The 26054-nt window shown below is 34.0% G+C and overlaps 1 protein-coding gene across 2 annotated transcripts in view; it reads right to left on the bottom strand.

Moving 5' to 3' along the window:
- PARP8 (poly(ADP-ribose) polymerase family member 8) overlaps positions 1 to 26054 on the bottom strand; it is a 186554-nt gene that overhangs the window by 30312 nt on the left and 130188 nt on the right. For both annotated transcript variants that reach the window (XM_017533191.2, XM_017533192.2), the window contains exons 11-16: positions 25248 to 25314; positions 19465 to 19590; positions 18393 to 18954; positions 16761 to 16811; positions 16564 to 16659; positions 1077 to 1169 (exon numbers count right to left, since the gene is read on the bottom strand). In XM_017533191.2, the coding sequence (XP_017388680.1) occupies positions 1077 to 1169; positions 16564 to 16659; positions 16761 to 16811; positions 18393 to 18954; positions 19465 to 19590; positions 25248 to 25314 (995 nt within the window). The remainder of the gene's footprint in view (positions 1 to 1076; positions 1170 to 16563; positions 16660 to 16760; positions 16812 to 18392; positions 18955 to 19464; positions 19591 to 25247; positions 25315 to 26054) is intronic.

Genomic DNA, 26054 nt, shown 5'->3' with positions numbered 1-26054 from the left:
ATACTTCAATTATATGAAAAATATTGCCCTAAATATTTCATCAGGTGGATGCATCACAGTTTTAATCAGTGAAATGATGAGGCTCAGGGATATACACATTCCTAAGCTCTAGGGTATCATCTGTATTACTTAACTGTTGTGCCTTCATAAGCCTGATGCACTGCCTCATGTTGTATATGCTCCATTTTACTGTCCTATAGTTTGTATTGGTATATAATTTTTTTTAAACTAGGTATTCATTAAGCTATCTGGAATTTGTTTTTACACACACTGTAAGGTAAAGTGCTAAACCAATTCAATCCCCTGTTACAGGACATTTGTTTCCACTTCACTTATTAAACAATCCTTTAGTAAGTGAGGAGGTGATACCTACTTTAACATATATTAAATTATTTATAATCTGATCCATTTTGGGGGCCATTGATCTGCCATACCACTCTTTGCCAATACTATATTTTGTTAAAACGTTATAGTACAGCATATAATATGTTTCTGTATGTGGTTGGTCTAGACTCTCTTAATTAACGTTCATTAATTTTTAGAGGTTTTCTTTGATTTTTTTTTTCTTACAGATGAATTAGTAGCTTAGTCACGTTCTCTAAGGGGGAAAAATATCTTGAAATTTTGATGGATTGCTTTTCTTCCTATCTCATAAACCCTGCTACTGTAAAATTGAATGTTCTCTTTTTATTACATATTGGGCCTCTTATCTTTTCACCTAAGTTTTAAAAATAAATTGGCTTCCATTTTATAGCACTATATCTTTACGAATAAATTTTACGTAAAGCATGCATGAGGTTTTCAATATCTCCACCATGTAAGAAGAAATTACAATTATTTTTCTTACAATAGAAACTTGGTTTAATTTCTCTCCCTGGCAATTGCAAAATGACAAAACACACATTAGATAATGAGAGAACATTTAGTTTATATTTAAAAAATATCAAATGCCAGTTTGCCACTTAACAAGAAGTTATCAAAAATTTCCTCCAAAGAATAGCAGAATGAAGATAACTAGTGGACTGGAACAATTTTTCAAAGCAAAATAAGAAATAATTAGCATCCTATGTTACTACCTGAGCTCCAGTTGCTATTTCATCAGCAGCTTCATTCATTACTCCCAGGGTTTGAAAAGCAAACACACACAGCTCCCGTTCACACACAGTAGGCTACAAAAGAAAAGAGAATCAATTACAAAACTTTTTTCAAACTCTCAATTTCAAAATTAAATTCATGACATTTCATATAATAAATAGAAAATGCAAAGTTTTAGTGTTTTTTAAAAAGGAAATAATACCACTTTAATAAGAAACAATTTGTTAAATTTAGGTAACAATTAAAAAAGAGTCATTTGCTAATATAGAGTCACAAATATTATTTGCTAATATAGTCATAAATATTATTTAAAAAATCCTTTTCAGTTAGTTTTAGACACTTACACTCAGAACAATTTAGCAATAGATAAAAACATTCTTAAATAGTAAAATTTATCTCCTGTGCTTTAATATACATTTGCACATGAGATGCATAGAAAATGTAAATACCTAAGCTGGTAATATAATAATAAATGAGCTTAAATATGAAAGCTCTATAAAACAAACATACAAAGGAGAATTCCACCTTTTCTTAGGAAATTTTGTTTGGAAAAAAAAAAAAAAAAAAAAAAAAGCAGGATTCTGTTTACTTGCTACCAGCTCTTGAAAGACTCGTTTTGTTACAAATACTTTTGACTTCAATAACCTCCTGAAGTCAACAGCGTTTATACACTCTGCAATTACTTTGGAAGAGCTCTCATCTTTCAAATCTAATATGGTGTCATCCCTCTGATTTATCTTATCTCCCAAGTTACATTGCATTAGGTAACTGATGAAGCCTAACACGATGCAATCCACGGTGCCTCTGCACAGCAGACAAAAGGCATTTGTCAGTGCCATTGCTCCTATGCTCACTTCTTTCAGAGGCCAACTGGTCTACTGCTTAACCAGTGGGGACGTATGGCCTCATTCTGAACATCCTTTATGTTCAGAATGGGTGCATATGCGTGGTTTTATAGAAAGAAAGCTTGACCAATTACAAAGGTTTCTGGTTGATGTTGCTCCAAAGAGAATTTTAAAGAAAAAAAAAATGAATTGATATATTTCCTTTGTCAGACTTGAAAGTGCAGTTTGATGCCATTTTCAGAAACTTCAGAACCATGAGAGGAAGTAGAGAAAGTTCTTCATCTAGACTTAAGCTATACACTCTACAATATATATTTAGATATACACAGAGCAAACTTCAATTTCTACTACTTTTCCTTTAAGTTGAGTGTTTATTTTAAATAATCTTCAATTTTTTTTGTGTGTTTACATATGTATATGCTTTATCCTCAATTTTCCCCATGGATATCAGATTGCTTCTTTTGTTCATTTTCTGGGGCTTAGATCATGGTAGGATCTGAAATAAGAGTGGCAACCATTTACTGCATATTTACTAGTGTCAAATGCTATTCTGGTGCTTGAATATAATAAACAGTACCCAAACAAGAACCAAAGGAGAAGATAAACCTTGAATATCATAAAAGGCCCTGGGAATTTATTCATTTACCAGCTATTGAGGAAGTAAACAATACACAATGGGCAGTTTGTTTTTTAATAACACTCTGATAGAATAACCATCACTTTTATGTGATTAAAATCCATCAATCCCAAAGGCTCATTTAGTTTTTGTCTGAATCTTGAACTACACTTTGTGATCATCTAAATATGTATATTTTTGTGTGTGCAAATACATAAATACACACATTCCAGGGAATATAACAATAGACACAATTCAGCACCAAATTGTTGTTTTAAACAATGGAAATAAAATGAAATAAGATATCTTACTATTCGAGATTGAAAGTTTAAGTAGTTTTCAATCCAGGAAAAATTGCAAAGCAAAGGAAAAATGCGGTAGACACAGTTATTCTTATAAATCTCTACAACACACTTTGTCACCAATCTTTTCTGGCTTTGTTGCAGCTCACTTTTGGCAATTTCACCCAGACCTCTCTATTTTCTATCATGAATAACAAATAAGCAAAATTTCGGTGCTTTTTATGATGGCTTTTTCTGCATATTTGTTTCAATGTCCCCAACCCTGATTGTTTATATTCAAATCTTGAAAGCTCTAAATCAACTTCATTGACTTGTCAACTGACTCATTATTTTAAATAATATGCCTGCATTCTTCAGAATGAAGCTATGATTTGATTACTTTATGGAAACACTTTTCTTTCTTTGATGTTTTTGGTTGAAAGTAACCCTCTTTCCATACTCAAGTGTGTAAAGCAGATTGCTAGGTATATTCTGCTTCTCCAATAGTTTGAAGAAGGAAATCGGACAAAAATCAGGCATCTTAGAAAACCTGCTTTTAAGAAACAAAAACCAAAACATTTTGCCATCATACTACAAAACGAGAAGTAAAAGTATGCAATATGTTTTTACAAAAATAATTTTACCTTTCCTTTCTAACACAGCAACTACGAAGGTCATAATGTGATTAATTTATATACCATGCACCATACTAAGTAAATGCTGGTAAATTTACAAAATAACAATTCTGTATCTCTTGCTCATTTTTACTAGAAGGTGCAGCAGTATTTAAGATGTAAGTCATAAATCACTTTAGTTTTGAGGCATGTGTATATTTATTTTTTTGTAGAGTAGTAATCCTCCCTTTTCCTTATTTACCCACACTTTATTTCCGAGAAGTTCAAAGTGTCAGCACAAGATGCTGCGCTAAAAGAAACTTCTCAAATTATATTAAGTGATTACATGTCTCTTTCGCTCACAGAAGGAACATCTTATTCAAGAAAGAGAAACTGAATCATTCCTCCTTAAAGACACAAAAGTAGTTATATATAGTAGGACTAACCTTATCCTATTCCCACCCAATCCTCCACCCTGACAAATTCTACTATGACTATGTTATTTACACAGAAAATGCTAGCATCAATTCAAAATAGCACATAGTCATTTTAAGAGTTATTATCAGTTAAGTGTATTGCCATGTTTTATTGTACATAACTTAATACAAAGTATGTAGTAAATAAAACCAAGTGTTATATTACTTATTAATTCATTCGGAGTTTACAAAAAAACTATTAGCTTCAGTTTGTAAAATACTACCTATTCTTAATAGTATATTGCCTTGAAGCAATTATCCTCTCTAATTTAGACTGTAAAACCTCTATTATCAACACACATATATTTGCTTTAGAATACTCATTAGGCATGATTTAAAAGTATGAGGAACATATTTAATATATGTGCATAAAATAAGGTATATTTTAGAAGTTTTCCACTAAGAAAAAAACATTTTTAACTTTATTTGAATCAAAGCAATTTAAATTTAAGCAATAAAACATGTTTAAAAAAATGTTTTAAGCCCCAAAGAATATTTTAAACCTAATTGTATTTTAGAAAATTTGTGTTTTCCATTAATTTAAATTATCCTCTACTGGTAATAGAAGTAATACAGCTCTAAAGAATCTAACTATGTACTTATGTGGAGAAAAGCATGGTGTAGGTGAGTGGTTTTCAAATATTTTTTGCCATGATCTTTTTATTTAAACAAAACATTTCACGTAAGTCCAGCATATGAAACAGATAAAAGTGGAGTTTGCACCTGTTGGAGCACATGGGCACAGTTCAATTTTCCTATCTATAAAATGGAAATAAAAATATCTAGTTCTCAAGTTGCTAAAAATAGAAGTGAGATAAGATTTAAAAAATATCCCTGAGGTATGGAAAGCTGTTTAAATGTTAACAATATAAGGGAGCTTGGAGAAGCTATCTCTACTGCCTTAATTCAATGTGTATACAATGATAAGTATTTAATAAAAAATAGTCTTCTTTAAGACATACTATAAAGTAGCATTTTTATTTGTATATCCACAGTTTAAAACTATTGCTGTGTTTTTTCTTACTAAAAATGAAATAAGCAGAATAAATATAAATTCCTGATTTAAAAACTGGTATTGAAAAAATTGTAAGAAAAATTATATGAGTATCTTCTAGAACCACAAGCCTACAAGCCTTTATTTCTCTGTATTTACAGGTTTATAGTCAATGCTTTGGGTTCTGTTTGTGGTCAAGACACACACTCAGGGAGAGGAAGGGTGTACTGTTCATTAAGAGAGAGAGAATCCACCAGCAATTAAGGCAGATCCACAGTAGGACAGGATCAGGTCTAATTAGGCCTAAACACGCAGTAGTCTCTATTTGTCTCGTACAACTAAAGATGTTGTTTGAGTATGAAAACTAACTTCCAGTCAGTTTGGATATATTTTTAAAAAATCATGTTTTTGAGCTAAAAGTTTTTTGGCATATTTATTTTAGTATTTCAGAAGTTGATATCTGAACTTCCATGTTGAGGGTTGGGGGAGGGTTTTAATAGGGTGTGCTTTTTCATCCATTCTTCAAATATTAAAGTCAGGTCTAAATACAGGCAGACCTACCTGTTTCAGAAGGTAAAACGAGATACGCCTAGGTTTATCCTCATGCTCAGTTTCTCATGAATTTTCATGGGAGATGTCTTTGTGAAAGAAAACAGAATCAAATCTTGAGACCCCAAACTCACCATGCCAGAGGGAAAGTGAAGCTTGGGAACTGAGTCAGGCCACACTGCTTTCCTTTTATTCCCAAACTGACAGCTGTAATTTCACAGCTCAGTGTCATAGCCTCACCGATGAGACGTTTCCACAACAGTAGAAGGTCACACATCGACTCAGATGGCCTCGCCTCCCTCATAAGGAAATTCCTTGAACCCCCCGAATCTTTCAGAAGACTTACCCACTATAAACTAGCCCTAAAACCAAATTCTGCTGAAATTCATCCTGACAATGTCAGTTATCAGCCTATCTTCACAGGGCAAGAGCAAGGATCAAGACCGGAGACATCCCTGTGCCTACCCTGTGATTAATACATAACTTTATCCTCTACTCCCTCTTTTCACATGTGAAATGTAGATTTACTGAAGCTTATCAGAGCCTCATAATAATGTAACCATTTGCCTCACTGCTTACCCCTCCTCTTGTTCCCTCCTGCTTGCTAATTCCCCATTAAATATTGAAGTTCCCAAAACCCCTTGGGAAAGGGTCACAGACACTTTTGTGAGCTCCCTGGATCTCCCATCCTCAACCCTGGCTGAATAAATCTTTATTGACTGAGACCTGCCTCAGCTGTTCTTTGGTTAACACCTACAACTAGACTAAATTATAACTGAGTGTTGTTAATTTTACTTGGAAAATAAGAAGTGTAGTTACAAACATCTGTCTACCACTGGATACACAAAAATATAGATTCTCAGGTTTCACAGTTGGCTTTGCTTCAGTAAGAATGGGGATTATTCTAAGTGGGTGGCAGACATGTGCAAACATATTTGGGAATCAGCAGACTAGAATCTCATGCCTCATCAAACCACTCAGAGGAAGTAATCCAGGACATTTCACATGATAGGAGAAGAGAATGAGATTGTAATTCTCATATCACATGTTGATGTGTGAAATGAGAAAGTCTATTAATCAAGGACACACAGAAAGATTGCCAAGTGTCAAAGACAGAAGCCCAGCTTTGCAGGAACTTTCATGTGAGGAAACACAACCATATGGTTTTCTGCAGCAGAGTTCAGCAGCTCACACCATTGTACTGATCCACAATTTAGGTGATTAAGGTGAGTGTTAACTAAAAGAAAAGAGCATTAGGAATTTAGAGGCTGATCAAACTGGCATTTCTGACAATAAATCCTTGTTTTTTTGTTTTTCAAAAACAACTGAAGACACAGACTGCATTTAAAAAGGATCTCTAAAACAACAGGCATAGAATTCAATAGAAACCTGAGTTTTATCTAACATATTTAATCACCAATGGGTTATAACTTACCCTCTTTATGTCTCTGGGACTTATTGCAGTCTGTAATATGTCATATCTAATGAGTAATGGTCAATGAATCAGTTAGTTGGTTAATATCCCATAAGAAATTATATATATTTTTAATACACTACTCTTAAATTTATTGCACAATATATTGCAATGTAAATATAAGTAACATACAGAAAAAAATAAGGGGGACCAACTTAGGTAAAACATCTGTTTCACAGAATCAAGAGGTAGTTCTTCCTGTGTTTACCTTTCTTCCTTTCAACATGAAGTTTCTTTAATTTTCATTTCCTGATCTGATTGCCTATGTCACTTATCTTATTTAAGAAAGTTTTCTGATTTCCTTAGGTATCAGTCTGTATCACAGCAACAATAAACCATCTGATAATCATCTGCATTTATTTAGAAAATGCTTTCTCTCTTGCTTATGTAAAAGCACGGCTACTTTGAGAAAGACAGCAATAGTCATTACTGCAGTTATAGATACAGTCAAACAAAATTTGGAGTGAGACACCAAGAATACTAATAGCAACTATAATTTCCACTACTTACTATGGGAATGAATTGCCCACAATTCAACCACAAACAGTGAACTCCCAACAATTTGTGTAGCACATTTCCAAAACATAAATGTAGTCAATTTAAGTCCACAAGTCAAGAGGAAGAACCTCTGCCTGGTGCCATTCTGTCCGTATTAGAATCCTATTTCTATTACTTACTAGCACAGTAACACTGAACAAATTACTATTTTCCTCATCTATAAAGTCAGGATAGTAATAATACATATCTCAAAGAGTTATTAATAGGATTACATTTGAGAATCCACATAAAGACTTTGAACACCCTGATTACATTTAAAAACATGCAAAAAGCATTTACTTTTGATAACACTACTATTATCTTTTGTGGTAGAAATGGCATTGCTATGGAGCAAGCAATAGATCAATACCAAGGTGAGCACTGACAAAGTGAAAACACAGCACCAAAGTGGGGCAGGTTGAGATGACCGCAGAATTCTCCCTGTTCTCATCATATGGACACATTTCCCTGTATCCATGGAAATGACAAAATTTCATAATTAAATGCTGATTTAGTTGATTTAGGTTTCAGAATAACATTATATCCCTGAGAGAAAAGTTGACTGGCAAAAATATAGCACATGGATTGTTTCCCTTAAGCAAATAAAATAAAATATTTGACAGATGATTGCATTCTTAAATGGCTACAAGGAATGTTTTTTAAAAGTATAATATTGACATACAAAAAATTTCTAATAAAATTATTGCTTTCCAAGTTTTGTGTTTTATCTTTTCAAACATATGCCAAAGATAGGCTTCTTTTAAAAAGTGTAACAGAGTGTTTGTGATATAGTTTTGAAGTCAGACAGGATTAGGTTCAAAGCCAAGCTTCTACCTATATATTCTGGTTGGTGTTGAACAAATTGCTTAACTTCTATAAATCTTAGTCTCTTTATTTGCAGCATGGAAGCAAAAGTACCTAAATCACAAGTTTTGTCATGATCAAATTAAAAAAAAATATGCTAAATATCTACCCATAGTGCCTGGCACACAACTCTCAATTACCTTCTTCCTCCGCCAACTATGACATTAGCTCAATCATTATCTTCATATTTATCTACATAAATAAGTTATTATTTCTTAACTCAAAAGCTGGACCTTGAATACTATGCAGATATAGTACAATGTACTTGCTTGTTTAAAACTTTGAAATAAGGAATGATAACAGCAAAAAGGGATGAGTGAGGAACCGAGACTTTCATTTCTCTATAAAATCTTTAACAGGAACTGACAAAAATGGCCTGAGTCAATTCTTCTGGTATTCTGGAAATTAATTTAAAAACTTGCAGCAACCCAAGGAGTACTTACTCAGGACAAACAGCTGAATCTTGGTAAGAACTGCAAAACTTGTGACATTTAACCCTTTTTCTGTTTTGGAAAAAAAAAAAGTGCAGCTCGTTGTCAGCACTTATTTAATTCTACATAAACATGCTCTTTGAGGCTGAAGCAAATCTGATTTTCAATGTCAAAATAAAATATAAAAACTGTTGTTGAAGCTATTTCTAAACAGAACTAACATCAGAATTGTCCAAATCACAAGAATAATCTATTTCCGAAAAATCAGCTTCATCAAATGAATCTCAGCCAACGACTGTTCCAGAACAATGTTAACATTAACGCATACAAATGGTATGCCTTTAGGATTTGACATTTTCAGCAATCAAGCATTACTACCATATTTTGCAAATGGAAATACCACCACTAAAACCAAAATGCTATAAGTAAAATAATGTCTTTTTTTTCCCAAGTAGATATACTAGAACCATGCAGAAATTATAATAAAAGCAAGATATTTCACGGCGAAGTTATCTTGGGGTAAACGCTGTAGCCGCATGCGCCGCTGACAAGTTTGAGACACATGGGAAAAGGGTTAAATTCACCCTAGTCCAATCTTCCATTCACCAGCTCAGGTAGCCTTAAAAACAATAGTCCGTATGTCTAATACTAGAAGGAGCAGAATGGAACTGATTCACAAAGAGCTGTCTGATAGTTCTCTGGAAGACAAGCTGAAAACACTTGTCTTTATTTCTGCCTGACTTGGAACTCACCCAGTACTAATCCATTACCTAGAGCGGGGATTGAAAACATTTACAGAAAATGTTTTAGTAAATGTTTTAGTTGTATGAAGCAACAGATAACAACTGAGACAAACAACAGAATAACCAAAAAGCTTAGAAGAAAGGATTAGGAAAAGAGATGTCTGTCGATAAGGACTATGAAAAATTAACATATATTCCTGGAAATCCAAAAGCCCAGATGGTTGCCTATGACTGTGTGCACACTCAAGAAAAACGTTCGAAGGCCGTAAATCTCACCTCTGGCTAATCTCAAGGCTCTGTACAAGCAGGAATGAAGTCTAAAGCCTGCCAAAACAGTTTGGCTGAGATTTTAATCCCAGAGTTCCAGCATTATCATACTCAAAATGTCCAGTTTTCAATATAAATGAATAAATAAATAAATAAGAGGCATGCAAAGAAACAAGAAAGTAAGGCCTATACACAGGGTAAGAAGCAACTAATAAGGGCCAGGCACAGTGGCTCACGCACGTAATCCCAGAACTCTGGGAGACTAAGACAGGTGGATCACAAGGTCAGGAGACCAAGACCATCCTGGCCAGCATGGTGAAACCCCGTCTCTAAGGAAAATACAAAAAAACTATCTGGGTGTGGTGGTGCATTCCAGTAATCCCAGCTACTCGGGAGGCTGAGGCAGGAGAATCACTTGAACCTGGGAGGTAGAGATTGCAGTGACCCAAGATCACACCACTGCACTCCAGTCTGGCGAAAGAGCAAGACTCTGTCTCAAAAAAAAAAAAAAAAAGCAACTAATAGGAAGGGTCCCAAGGAAAGCACAGATGTTAAATTTACTAGACAAAAACTTTAAATTGGCTGTACTTAAAATGTTGAAGAGCTAAAGAAAACCATATCTAAGTAACTGAAGGAAAGACAATGTTAACAAACAGAGGGTATCAATATGTAGAATTTATAAAAATAATACAAATTTTGGAGTTGAAAAGTACAAAAACTGAAATAAAAAATCAGATTTGAGCAGGCAGAAAAAAAAAATCAGTGAACTTGGAGATAGTTCCATTGAGATTATCTAATCTAAGGAGGAACAAGAACAAAAAAACAAAAAAAAAGTGAACAAAGTGTAAGAGTTTGATGGGGCACCATCAAACATATATATATATAAAGCTAAATTCCAGAAGGAAAAAGGAGAGTAAAATTGCAAGAGGAATATTTGAATAAACATGGCTTAAAACATCTCAATTTTATTTAAAAAGTTAATCTATACTTCCAAGAAACCCAATTAACTACAAATAGGATAAATTTAAAGAGGTAATTAGCCACAGCATAATCCAGATACCAAAAACCAAAGACAAAGAAGAAATCTTGAAAGCAGCCAAAGAAGTGATTCATCACATAATAAGAAATCCTCAATAAGAAAATAGGTCGTTTTTCATCAGAAAACATGAATACCTAAAGGCAGCAGGATAACATATTCAAAAATGCTGAAAACAGCATAAATCCCCCTCCACCACACACAAAAATTTTCAACCAAGGATTCTATATTCAGCATAATTATCCTTCAAACAATAAAGGAGAAATTAAAACATTCCCAGGTAAAAACCAACAGAGTTCATCATTAGCAGAGATTTCCCACAGGAAATAATAAAGGGAGTTCTTCAGATTAAAATAGAAAGTACACTACATAGTCCTCACAAAGTGATAAAGAGCTTGGGTAAAGGTAACCATGCATACAGGTAAACATAAAGAACTACATGCAAATATGTTTTTGATATTTTAAACATATATATAATACATTGGTATATTTGACTTTGAATTTCTTTTTCCTGTTTGTTTCTGGTTTGGAAAACAACTGCATAAAGCAATAATCATAAATATATGTTGATGAGCACATAATATAAAGATATAACTTACATATTTATATATAACAGTATTTATATGTAATTCCACTCTGGGAGTGGAGTTGAAGCTATGCAGGAGCAAAGTTTTTATATATTATTAAGTCTTGGTACAGTGGCTTATGCCTATAATCACAATACTTTGGAAGGAGAGGGAGAACCGCTTGAGGCCAGGGCTTTAGCCTGCTCAACATAATGAAAGCCCATCTCTACAAAAAACTTTTTTAAAGATTAGTCAGGCATAGACGCTTGTAACTCCAGTCCTGGTTACATGAGAGATGAGAGGGTGAGGCAGGCAGGAGAATCACTTAAGCCCAGAAGTTGGAGACTTCAGTGAACTATGATCAGTACCACTGCACTCCAGTCAAGAAGACAGAGCAACATCCTCTTATTTAAAAAAAAAAAAAAAAATTGGTATTAATCCAAACTCAATTTTTAGAAATTAGGATGTTAATTGAAATCCCTAGAACAGTCCCTAAGAAAAACTGAAAAACTTCAACATGGTACACGAGAAAATACCTATTAAACACACACAAGAAGGCAGTAAGGGAGAAGCAGAGGAACAAAAACAGATATGACACAAATAGGAAATGAATAGCAAAAAAGCAGAAGACTTTCCTTATTAGTAATTATGTTTAAGTACAACGATTAGCAAGCATTTAAAAAGAGTATCAACAATTTTCCATCAACAAGGGATTCATTTTAGTTTTAAAGACATTAATAGGTTAAAAACATAAGCATGGAAAAAGATATTCCATGTAAATAATAACCAATAGAGAGCTGCAATGGCTACACTAATATCAGATGAGACTTGAAGACAAAAATTGCTATTAGAGACAGAGAAAACAGGAAAGAAGAGTCAAAATACCAAGAAGATAAAACACTTATGAACGTGCATGCATCTAGCAATAGATTTCCCAAAATACATGAATCAAATACTGAAAGAACTGAAGATAAAACAAACAATTCAACAATAAACAGTCAAACCTTCAATACCTCCACTTGCATAATGGTAAGAAAGAACAAATGAATTTGAAAGAAGAAATAGAGAAATTCAATGAAACAAAGAATCTATTCTTTGAAAAGGTAAATAAAATCCACAAGCCTGTAGCAGAGCTGACAGAAAGAGGGATGATACCAATGTTCAACATCAGTAATGAAACAAAGGGTAGCACTAAAACTCTGTAGACATCAAAAGGATAACAGAAGAATACACTAATAAATTACTCACATAAATTTGACATCTGAGACAAAATGGACCAATTCCTCTAAAAGCACAAACTATCACATTTCACCCAAAATAAAAAAGATAATTTGAATAGCCCTATAACTAATAAAGAAATCGAATTCATAAATTACAAATTTTTCACCAGGTGTGTTGGCTCACACCTGTAATCTTAGCACTTTGGGAGGCTAAGGCAGGAGAATTCCTTGAGCCCAGGAGCTCAAGACCAGCTTGGGCAACATGGCAAGACCCAATCTCTACAAAAAAATTTAAAAATTAGCTGGGCATGGTGGCATGCATATGTAGTCCCAGCTATTCAGGAGGCTGAAGTAGGAGTATCACTTGAGCCCAGAAGGTTGAAGTTGATGTGACCCATGTTTGCACCACTGCACTCCAGCCTGAGCAACAGAGTAAGACACCTGTCTCAACAACACCAACAAAAAAAATCTAAAATAGAAATCTCCAGGCCCATATAGTTGTTAGCACATATTTAAAAATCAGCATAATACAACATATTAATAGAATAAAAGAAAAACATAGTAATATCAAGAGACACAGAAAAACAAAAACAGACAAAAATGTTTTCATGATTATAGAACCACCTAACAAACTAGGACTAGAAATGGATTTTTGTCAACCTGATAAGGAGCAACTATGAAAAATCTCCAGGCTAGGCATGGTGGCTCATGCCTGTAATTCCAGCACTTTCAGAGGCCAAGGCGGACTCACCTGAGGTCAGGAGTTTGAGACCAGCCTGACCAACATGGAGAAACCCTGTCTCCACTAAAAATGCAAAATTAGTGATGCGTGGTGGCACATGCCTGTAATCCCAGCTACTCAGGAGGCTGAGGCAGGAGAATTGCTTGAACCCGGGAGACGGAGGTTGCAGTGAGCCAAGACAGCGCCTTTGCACTCTAGACTGGACAACAAGAGCAAAACTCCATCTTTAAAAAAAAAAAAGAAAAAAATAGAAAAATCCCCAACTAATAGTGAAAAACTGAACATTTTCCCTCTAAATCACAAGATGAAAATTTCTTTTCTTGCCACTTGTAATCAATCTTGTATTGAAGGTTCCAGTCAAGTACATTAGATAAGGAAAAGTAATAAACAGCAACCTTATTAAAAAGGAAAAGTGAAACTACTTGCAAATGACGTGATTTTATATAGAGAAACATGAAAGAATCCAAAAATAATAGAGCTAATAAATAAGTTCAGCAATGTTGCAGGATAAAAGATTAACATGCAAAAATAACTTCTATTTCTATATAATAGTAAAGAACAATTTAAAAATGGAATAAAGCAACTTAATTTACAGTAACATCGAAAATAATAAAATGCTTAAAACAAACTCATCCGAAGAAGTGTAAGACTTGAATACTGAAAACTACAAAATAGCATTGAAAGAAAATTTTAAATGCCTAAATAAATAAAACGATTTGGTATACAAGAATTGGAAAGGTCAATACCGTTAAGATGATGGCTTGGTCTACTCAGGCTGCTATAATCAAATACCAGGCTGGGTGCTGGGTGGCTTATCATAACAAATATTTATTTCTTACAGTTTTGAAGGCTGGGAAGATAAAGGTGTCAGGAGATTCAGTGCCTCGTGAGGGCCCATTGCTGATTCATAGACCAGGATGACGGTAAGGCCACCAATTAATCTTCTCGCTGTGTTCTTTCATGGTAGAGAAGTCAGAGAGCGCTCTGTGCTCTATTATAAAAGCACTATTCCTGTTCATGAAGGCACCACCCCGTGAACTAATCACCTTTCAAAGGCCCCATCTCCTAACATCATCACGTGGGAGTTAGGATTTCAACATATGAATTCTGGGGAGACACATTCAGTCTACGGTCAACGGCAATAGTCTTCAAACCGATTTACAATTCCAATGCAACCCTATCAAAATTCCAGCTGTCTTTTTGCTGAAATGGACAAGTGAACCACAGAACTGATATAGAAATGCAAGAGACCCCAAACAGTCAACGCAATCTTGTAAAAGAAAACCAAAGAGGATTTGTGTCTCTTGATTTCAAACTTACTGTAAAGCAACATTAATCAAGACAATGTGGTACTGGCCTAAGGACAGACATACAGATCAGTGGAGAAAGACTTGAGAGTCCAGAAATAAACCAAAACATCTATAGTCAAATAATTTTCAACAAGGGTGTCAAGATCATTCATTAGAGAAAAAATAGTCTTTTCAAAGAATGGCGCTGAGACAACTGGGTCTCTACATGCAAAGGAATGACTATGGACTCCAACCTAACACCATATATAAAAATTAGCTCAAAAAGTAATGTGACTTAAATGTAAGACATAAACTATAAAATTCTTAGAAGGAAACATAAGTGTACTGTGTGATTTTGAATTAGGCAATTACTTTTTAGATGCAACATCAAAAACACAAGTAACAAAAGAAAAAAATGATAAATAAGATTTCACCAAAATTGAAAACTTGTTATGTGTCAAAGAATACTATTAAGAAAATGAAATGACAAACCATAAAACAGGAGAAAGTATTATGTATTCTGAATACTTTATCCTTACCAGGTGGATAAAGTATTCAGAATACATAAAGAACTCCTACAATTCATAAGAATACAAATAATCCAATTTAAAAATGGAAAAAGGGTTTAAATAGACATTTCTCCAAAGATACACAAATGGCCAATAAGCACATGAAAAGATGCTCAAAATCCTTTTAGCAGAAAATCAAAATATTTTAGCATCATTTAGTTAGTCATTAGGGAAGTGCACAAGAAAACCACAATGAGAAACGACTTCACACATACTAGCATGGCTATAAACAATATTAATAAATGGAGAATGATACTTGGGGGAGATGTATAGGGACTGGAACTGTCATACGCTGCCAGTGGAAATGTAAAATTCTGCAGCCACTGTTGAAACAGGTTTGGCTGTTCCTCAAAGAGTTAAACAGAGTTAACATTTGTTCTAGCAATTCCATTAACTAATGAATGGATAAACAAATGCAGTATATCTATAAAATATGTATTATTCTGCCATAAAAAGAAATAAAAGTACTGACACATGCTACATGGATGAGCCTTGAAAACATTATAATAAGTGAAAGAAGTCAGAAACAAAAGATCACATATTGTACAATTTCATTCATGTAAAATATCCAGTATGGGCAAATCCATAGACACAGAAAACAGATTCTTAATTGCCGGGAAATGATAGGAGGCACACATTGGGAGTGACTCCTAAAAGTTAGGATATTTCTTTTTGTGGTAATGAAAATTCCACTATCTGGAATTAAATAGCGGTAATGGTTATATAATATTGTGAATATATGAAAAACCACTGAATTGTATATTTTATGTAGTGACTTATATGTTAAATTTTAACAATAAAAAATTGCAAAAAAATCATTTTAAAATTGAATAGTTCTCCCCAAAATGCATGTATAAACTGAATCTTATTTTCACACTCCCTTGATAATGTCCCAAATGTGTCAGGATGTTAGCATTTTTGGAAATCTTGATTCTGATCCTCTCTCTACTACTATGTACCTCTCTTAACTGGCAGAGGGCCTAGACTCTCCTTTCTGTATTAAGCATCTTAAATTGTGGAGTTTTGAAGGAACACCGCCTAAGCATCCTTGTAAACACTAGTTCTTCTAAATTCCACAATTCAAGATGCTTAATGTTATACGGGTATAGATGGATAAACAGCTGTTAGAGAAACATATGTAAAAAATATAGTAAGAAACGTTTTCCTAATATCAAACTAACTGCTCTTTCACAGACTAGAATACTAATTCATTTTGTCAAAATTACATGTAAATAATCTGCTCAATAAAGAGTATTTGCTTTAAACTGCATATATTTACTGATTTTTGTATTTCAAACCTTTTCTATATTTCCATATTCTAAACCAACACTAACATTCTATCAATAAGAACTTACCCTAAGCATAGGGCCATTTTGAAACACATGTGGCTCATCACAAACCACACAGTATTCATTCAATACAGGGATCCGCTGTTCAGCAAACTCAATTGTCTGAATAAAACAGTAAGGAAAAATAAGTCAAGCTCATACATGATTTAAAAACCCAGTAAGAACCAAAATATTTCTACAATGGATAGAGTTTTGGCTCATACCTGCACCAGGAAGCCGCGGTCTCGTATTGGAATGCATTTTGCACCATTTGGCTGTAAAAAGCAAAGTAAAAAAAAACGCAATTTTTTTAATTAAAAGATGTATAAATCACAGTCTTTTACTCTTTGCAATAGTGAATACAAAAGTGATCTAAGATCACATGAAATATGAATTGAGTCATTGGTGATGACATCAAGATTTAAAAATGTTTTTATTCACTCTATTATAAATACCCTTTTCTACCTTTACCAATGCAATTTTTGCCTACAGTAAATGAATAGCATTCTTAGTTGCTGATCTTCTAGCAAAAATGACTGGCACCTTTACATGATCAAAAAAAAAAAAACCTCATTTCCTCTGTTACTAATCAGCAAATGCTCATCTCTCTTTATTAGGGAACTTCAATCTTATTTTACAATCAGATACAATTATTCCTCCAAAGAAATATTAGATAGCTACTGAAAGTGTCATAATAGAAAACTACGTATTATGCTTAGCCATATAAGAGGTCATTAAGGCATTTTCTTTCACAGGATATCTGAAATGATCTTTCTTGGATGAAATTAACATGGGAAACATTCCACTATGTAATTGTTCTACATTATTTTCTCTATGTCCTTAAAACTTATCTTTGAGTAGGAATGGGCTTCTAGGATGCTCATGTGAAATTGACAACATACTCAAATTTTCATAAAATCAATAGACAGTGTAGTTTACAATTTAAATTTAGAAATAAACCTATATAAGAATAACATTACTTTCCTAAAATAGTATCTTATTTTTTGCAATTTCATCTCTTGCTGAGTGAATACACATTAATGGTTAGAGCTAAACACATACCCCAACAAACACACATATATATTTAGCAAAAGGCAACAAAACTTTTCATCAATTATTTTGAATATATTAATAATATACATAAGATAGGTCTATGCATTTACCACTAGCATGAAAATTGGCTATCATGCCAATCATGCTAGTGATAAATTTTGCATAAGTTATTCTTGATAAATACCATCATAAGGACTAAAATTATTAAAGTCATCTCCTGATCCCACGTTCCCCAAAAACAGCTCCAGCATAAAGTGACTTCAGTATAGAATGGACACCAAGAACAACTTTCAGTGAGGCTCTGGGATAAAGTGGTAAATGCTGCCTCTCTCCACAGGTAGCCACATGCATGAGCAAAGTTCTCTTACATATAATTGAAAGGAAGTTGCTCTTAATTTATCCACAAGAAAAAATGTGGTTCTCCACTACTCATGTGAGAAGACCAGCGATTAGATACGCCTACTTAATAGAACACTAAAATTACATGTTTGTTTAATAAGTAAAGACTTTGTGAATTCAATGCACTTCCTTCTGTTTTTAGTAGCATTTGCTGCCATGATGAGAATTTGGGCTGGACCTCAAATCAGTAGCTACATTTATTTTTTTTTCAGAATCAAAACTGACATTTCAATGCCAGTTGCAAATATGTGGTAGGTAAAACAATTTCCAAAAAGGAAAAAAAAAAAGGTAAATTAAAACAAAGTTTTGCTTCATTTCTCCACCAGATCTTATAAGAAAAAAAAAAAAAATTCTACTGCACCTTAGCTAACATTTAAGAACTCAAGATGAAAATATTTACGCACAGCAGGCTGAGAAGATGAAGATGAAGATGGTGTTAGGATACCAATAAGCCCTGAGGTAAGAGAGAGCCTCCTGCCCTCTGCATTAGGTTCCTTGAAAAGCTCCATTTTGGATGACTTGGGGGCACTGGAGTAGGACTTGCTGAGCAATTTGTGATTTTTCAGTCCATACAATTCTTCCATTCTGAGATTACTGGAGTAAGACCTGCTTAACAGTTTGTGGGGCTTCAAGTTTGTGTTGTGCTCACATCGTGGATCTCCAGAACAAGATCGAGTCAATAGTTTATGCGACTTTAGAGTGAGGCATTCCTCTGACTTAACAGCTGCAGGGCAGGGACGGTTCAAAAGTTTGTGCGATTTAATTGTCATAGCCTGCTCAGCCCTGGGATCGCTGGACAGGGAGCGGCCAAAGGTCCTGTGTGACTTTGTGGCGCACACATCATCCGTCTTCACTGTGCTGGAACAAGTCCTCCGCAGCAGCTTATGCGTTTTGGAGATTCCATCCTGCTCAGATTTCAGTTTGGATTTGCTTTTACCACAACCAGGGGGAGGATAACTTGGCGACCTTCAAAATTGAACAAGAATTAATACAGGGCAAATCACAGGTATAGCAGACCACGAAGAATGCTTGTCATGCTCCAAGTCAACCTGACTGTGCTATAAATGTTCTACCACCTCATACTAATATGGCCTACTCAGTCAAAAGTGAAACCAAAGGTATGTGCAGAATGATTACGGGACTTGAATCCCATTTTTCCTGAAAAGCAAAAGAAAGATTCTAAGATGTTTTTCCCTCCTATCTATCCCACAGCCCTGTAATGAAACTAATTTTGGTAGGAAAAACTCTAGGTAATTAGAAAGCAAAGAATTTAATTTTAGAAAATTTAACCAATGTTAAATAAATATTAATAAAAACTCAAGACATACAAATGAATATGTTTTTGATGGAATGCATCTAACTCAGTCTTTTCTTCAAAGTTATAAAGAAAGCTACTATAGAAGGAATGCTGTAAGCACGAACTATATCACACACTCAGCATTTAGTAAGATAATGATGAAGTTGCCTGTTACCAACCTGCGCAAAGTAGAAAATAAATGCAGGGGAGACTTCACTTTCTTCTCTGACAACTTTTTATTGTGCAGGCAATTGGATTTTTCTTTGCTCTGTTTCCACTGCTGTGTAACAAACGTCTGCATGATTCTGTCAATCCAAAGGTAATTCTGTTATCACCATTCCAAGGCAATTTCAACTAATGTTACTATATTTATTATGTAGAAAATGCATTTATCAAATAAAAATAAACACACAGAAATCAGTAAGATGCTAATTTAGAATAATACTAAATTTTTCACATGTAGGGCAGCATCACATACACATAGGAAATTACCAGAACTTTACTGTGACTAGTTATATCACAGTAAGTGATAATGATTACAATTTATTTAAATTATTAAATTATAATATTACCAGGATATGATAATTCAAATGGTAGAAGAATGAAGATATAAAGAGAATTATAAAGACTGCTTTTAGGATCAACAACTTGAGCTGAAGTGGCCAAAAAAAAAAAAAAAAAATTTAAATTATTTTTGGTGCTAGAAATTCAATTTTTAAGAAATTAATTGTTACTAATTATAATGCTATTTATTAAGATAGAAGTAAAGCTATTTTCCTTTTACTTGACTTGCTTCTATATCTTCTTCATGAAAAGAAAAGCAAAATACAACTATAAAATAATATATAAAAAGAAAACACACAGAACTGGCTCTATGTAGAAATATGTGGTCAGCAAATTTTATCTTCAACACAGCCATTCACCTTTAAATATACTATATTTAAAAAACTGGGTATCCTTAAATTTTAGTTAATATCATAAGGCAGAAGGTTGGTAACTCCTAATCTCAATATTTTCTATGTCAAAATCACTCCCTCAGTGTTTTACGGTAAAGAATTCTGGAATGTCAACTGTGGACTTGGACACAGTGTTCTTTTCTGAAAGAGGTCCCAGGTTTGGATGGTTTCTCTGTTTCTCCATTTTCCACATGACAGTGGCCCTCAACACTAATACTTCAGTAGACACAAAATTTTACAATTAAACATCAAGCATGCAATAAATTAAACATTTTTTCCTTCAAAAATAACTTCAGGATAGCCTGTTTTTCATGCTTTTATCAGTTATTTCTAATACATTGCTTTGGGATCAGGAAAATGATGCCAATATTTGTTTACCACTTACAATATGTCACGGAGTAAAACAGAAATGTTATATATACATTTTTCCCTTTGATTCTCAGTGTATCCCCAGCAAGTAACTGTTATTCCACACATTTCACAAGTAATGAAATCTGCCCAAGTTAGCATAGGCACAAGTGACAGAGCAACAGTAAGTATCTTTTCAAATATAGGTTTTGATATGTATTACACGTTATTCAAAAAAGACAAAAGTGACTGTTAGCATGAGTCAGTTACTAAGTTCTCAAGATCCTTCAGGTCTTAACAAACTAACTCTGATCACCAGAAAGTATATTACTTAGGCTTTCTTCTGCTAGTTTTGATAAGTTCAAGAGAAGAAACAGTTACATACAGAATTATTCTGGAGTCCTTTTAGCAGTGGAAGTGGTAAGAAAAAGGGAGCAAACTGCAGTAAGGGATGCCATGATTCCAAATTCACAGTAAATTCTCTCAATCAGCACAAGAAACATTTTATTTATTCATGTTTGAATTTTGTTTACCCAAAATTTCAGCAGGTTTTTAATGTAATAATAAGATCATCATTTCTCCCTGTGCCTAATTGGAAATCTCCATTGACACATCTCTTTGTATCAAGCAGAGTTAGATTTTTTTTCCCATAAAAAAATTGCTACTCCTGTGCACCATTCTCGAAGACAGTCAGCAAATGCTTGCCTAATCTTGATAAGCTAAGTGGAACAGAAAAAGAAACAGGTCAAAATGAAATATGACCAAAATGTAAAAATTTTCCCACTTTTATGTTACATTAGGATCCTAAGGTGATCCTAACGTAGATGTGAATTCACATCTAAAATCGGTAATTCTTAAACTTGGATACCCAGGTTTCTAGTTGTTCTTGGATGCAAAAGAAGTTAAGTGTTTTCTTAACATTGACATTCAATGTTGCATTTCATTTCAGAAGTAACCTGGAGGGTACACATGAGCACATTTGATATAACAACCACCTCCTTATAATAGAGAACCATGAAGGGACTTCAGTGTTTACATTTGAGTTTGTGTTTACTATTGCACTGGGACCAAAAGAAGCTACTACCATTGCCAGTGATTGGCTGATGGTAGGGGGAAAAAAAGAAAAAAAATTCAAGGTGAAGTATACATTTGCATCAGGTCAAGAGCAGATGATGTCACAACCAACTATGTTAACAAAGGTTCCAGTGTAGTAGAAAAAAGCAAGTACATAGGGATGACATCATAATTTTTTACATGTTGATTTCAAAACAACTATGTACTAGAGCAGCCAGTATTATATTCAAATTGTGGTGGTATAACAGCTTTAGCAAAACAACATCATAAACCAAATTAATGGTATTAATGTGATTTTCAAGTATTTTATTTTGATTTGCACTTAAGTTGGAAACTGAATTTGGTTTTATAAATGTGGAACTATACATATGAAGAATTTATACCTAATTTTATGTTGTACATATATTTAAGGGAAAACTGAAGATTTGCAATGTCTTCCCTCCTTAGAAACAACTAAGGTTTGATCAGTGCAGATTCAACATAAAGTCATACAAAGTCAAAGATTATTTACATTGTCTGTGATATGCTGAAGCTTTGAATGATACAGTTCCCTATGCAAGACCGACCGCCATATCTGTGTCAGGTCAGCCATGAGAAAATACGTTATGTATTTCTTCTTTTAGGCTATTTTGACTTCACAATCTCTCAATATTCATTCAACTTCAAACATATATTCCATGTCTTATCTCAAGTAAAGGAATATCTAGGATTATATGAGATGCAGATTAGTTTACAGCTCATAAGTACTGGTTTGGGGTCAAATTCTGGCTCTATCACCTTCTCACTGTGTGACTGTAAGTAAGCTGCTCAACCTCTCTGGGCTTCAGTTTCATCACCTAGGAAATGTGATAGTAACAAGACCTGTTTCATAGAGTTGTTGTAAAGATTAAATGTCTTATTATATGTTAAGCATTTAAAATAGTGTACGACATATGATAGTTACTACATAAGCATTGGCTTTTGCTATTGTTAATTTGATTATTCTACTGTTCAAAACGCACCAGAAAAAAATTTTTCGGTGGAAAAGTTATTCAGTAAATAAGAGTGTCTCTTACTAACTAAAAACAAAACAACGGGCCTAGATTCTAAACTTGCCTTCCTAACTTGCTGTATGTTTACAAGAAAATAACCTCTTTATATTTAGTGGGTTTTTAAAAAAAAAATTATTGTGAGGATGAAATTAGATTGTTAAAATTATGGGATTTTAAACTGGCAGTGACCTTAAGGATCATAACCAAATCTAATTATTTATAATTAGGGAAACAAACATATCAGGCCAAAATGTCTCAAGGATCATAAAAAAAATTCTAATACACATTAACAAACTTTCCTCATAGCTAATATTTATCCTTAAAAGCAAGTAACTGTTTAAAAACATTAATCACTTGGAGATATTAATAAAATATGTTATATATGCTCCTAGGTACTTAAACAGTGAAAAAGCCTCCTAGCTTTCTTTAATTTCTCAGAGTTGGTATTATATAGACAATTTCTTTTGTTGAGCCCATATAATGTACTCAGAAGCCATGAAGGGTAGAAAGTTATTTATTCCTAGACTTGCGTGCTTTTGTAATTCTTATCTTATTTTGATCAGCTCTACCCCACTTAAAAAAAAGTTCATAAGTGGCTTGCAGAAGTATACAAAGTAGAAGAGTATAAAAACAAGGGAGGAAATTGGGTGAGAAAAAAAAATCATAGAATAAAAAAGAATGTGTCAAGGTGAAATGGTACCCAACTTGGATAATGCCATCCATGCTCATCATGGAGGCAGGCTCCAGCTCATCTCCAAGACATGTAGAATACAGGCACAATGCAGGAAACAAAATCCAGTCAAAAAGCACAACCAAGTGCTCTGGGAAAGCATGCCTAATCCTAGAATGGAAAGCTGAGAAAATTTATCCTGTTAGTCCTTATAAATGAGAACACTGCACAATATATTATGCTAAACACACATTGTAAATGGAATTTAGTTTTAGAAATGCAGAATTCCAAACATTCGGGGTTTATTATCTAATTTTATATTTGCACATCTTTGAATTCAACACTGGGAATTTATAAGAATGTTTTTTATTTTCAAATGTGGTAAGTACACAACTCACATTTGAGTAGTGCTGCCTCAATTTGAGTCATAAAAACTTGAGAAAACTCTAGAGCCCTGTGATACATACAATCCTAAATATAATATATGTGGCTTCCTACATCAGGCAAAATGACCTCAGTAAGTTCTCTATTTCATATATCAAATATAGTTTCAATATGTTTTCTCTTAAAATATTGCTCAGTAAAAGCCAATATATGATGATGTCAAATTAAAATTCATTAAAATGAAAGTGATCATGTAGGCTGCATCATTATGAAAGGCCTAAACCGTGCTTTAAGTATACAGTGATCTAACGGTCTTTTTTGGCAAACGTACGTTTAAGTTAAATTTACAGATTTGGAGGAATATATAATCCTCTGGGAATTCTCCATAAACACAAATTCTTAAAGCTGACATTAAGTAAAGAATTTATTGTTTATAATCTGATCATGGCAAAGTGAGGTACGTGCCTACATTTTAAAAGTCAGTTCAAATAGGGTGGCTTCATATCTTCTGAAATCAAGTCCCAACTAGACTCTAGGTCTAAAGAGAAAGCTCTAATTCCTCTGTGTGGAAAGCTGCCAAAGGAGACCACGTGGATGGCAGCATTATTTTCTTCAGGGAAAACCACAACCAGCCCTCTTGATCCATACCGATACACAGGCCAATGAGCCCCAAAAGTCTGTGCCTTAGATTACATCAGGGATCATTTGATTTTAGAAAAAGTTGAGAGTCAATTCTTGTGTCTGTAATTTATCAGTGTTCTCTATCTTCTTCTTCTAAGATGCTTTTTTTCTTTTGCTGGTACCATTGTATCCTGGCTCTATCAGTGTTTTCTTTTTCTGTTTTTAAAAAACAGGTCTTTATATAAAATAGACTTAAAAGATAAGAAAACAAAATCAAGTTTCAAACACGAAATAGTTTATTTATAAGAATGTTTCAAAGGGGTAATTATGGGAAATAGGGATATAGTGCAGTAGCCCAGAACCAGTGGCTGCTAAACTGATACCACCTCTGGGCCCCAAGGAATGAGCAGTGGGAGCCATCAATAGAGCCCAGTAAGAGAGAAAGTCATGTAAATGCTGCAGCCTACAGAAGAGCAGCAGGCTTCAGTGGAAGGACTAGTCAGCTTGGGACGACCTCCTAGGCAGGAAACCAGGGCAGTAAGTACTTCCATCTTCCTCTCCTTCCTCCTTCCACTGATCACATTAGGGACTCACAGACACAGAGCCTGTGTCCACACAGGTCAGCCTCCTCAGACAGAGTACAGGGTACTGAAGAAAGAGAGTGGCTCTGGGATGGCAATAGAAGGACCCTGGCCCTGGTGGAAAAGTGAGCCCTGCTGATAAATTTAGCATCAGGATGACTTCCTCTCTTGAGGGACTTGCTTCAAAAAGCTCTTATTGAAGAGAAAGGTCTTTTGTTGTTGTTTTCTTAAAGGAACAAAATGAGAACTCAGTTCTCTTTAACAGAAATTCATTTTTTTACACTTTGGCAAACTTACTTTTTCAGCTGATGTCCCAATCCAAATCGCTCTTTTGTGGAAATCTGAAACACATCAACAGTGGGCACTGGAAAGAAAAAAAAGAGCACAGTCACATATTGACTTGAAACTGAAACTCAACCATCAGCCAGAAGAAGACTGAAACTGCATCCTATATGTACGTATACATATACACACTTAAAAAACGGTACATGCAGACCTAAACAATGCTATTTATACTATATGCACATAGGAGATCATTACTGGTCCTTATATATTAAAGTATAATATACTTATATGTAAGTAAGAATGACCTCCAAAGTAAGAAACAGCTGAACTGGCCACATGTAGGATAGTTAGTGCACTATTTCTTAAGTGGAAGAAAGACAACATGTTTGCATCTACATATATCATTTTTAGAATAAAACAATGAGAGATGAGAGCAAGGCATAGCAGATTTACTTTTCACGTGGTTTATACTTTTACCAGGTGTGTGTGTATATATATATATATTTAAATCGGCAACTAAATATATAAAAATACATATATGTATACATAAATAAATAACTTCTCTCAAAAAAGATGCTCATTTTTCATTAATCACTGGTTTAAAGAGTATTTCTTGCACACTTATCACGCCAGTCATTTCCCACACATACACGAATATTCCTGCACCCACGAAGTCTGAAATCCAGTGGGAGAAGGAAGATGAAAAACAGGTAGAAAAACAGATACAGTGTTAGATGGCAATAAAGGCTCCGGGGAAAAATAAAGCTGGGGAAAGATATATGGGCTGCAGGCTGTGTGGGCTTAGGTTTAAACGTTAGA

The sequence above is a fragment of the Cebus imitator genome, unplaced genomic scaffold (assembly GCF_001604975.1).
Source record: "Cebus imitator isolate Cc_AM_T3 unplaced genomic scaffold, Cebus_imitator-1.0 Scaffold80, whole genome shotgun sequence".
In the NCBI taxonomy this organism is placed as follows: domain Eukaryota; kingdom Metazoa; phylum Chordata; class Mammalia; order Primates; family Cebidae; genus Cebus; species Cebus imitator.
The sequence above is the reverse complement of the archived record's forward strand: the minus strand, read 5'-3'. Positions and strand labels throughout refer to the sequence as shown.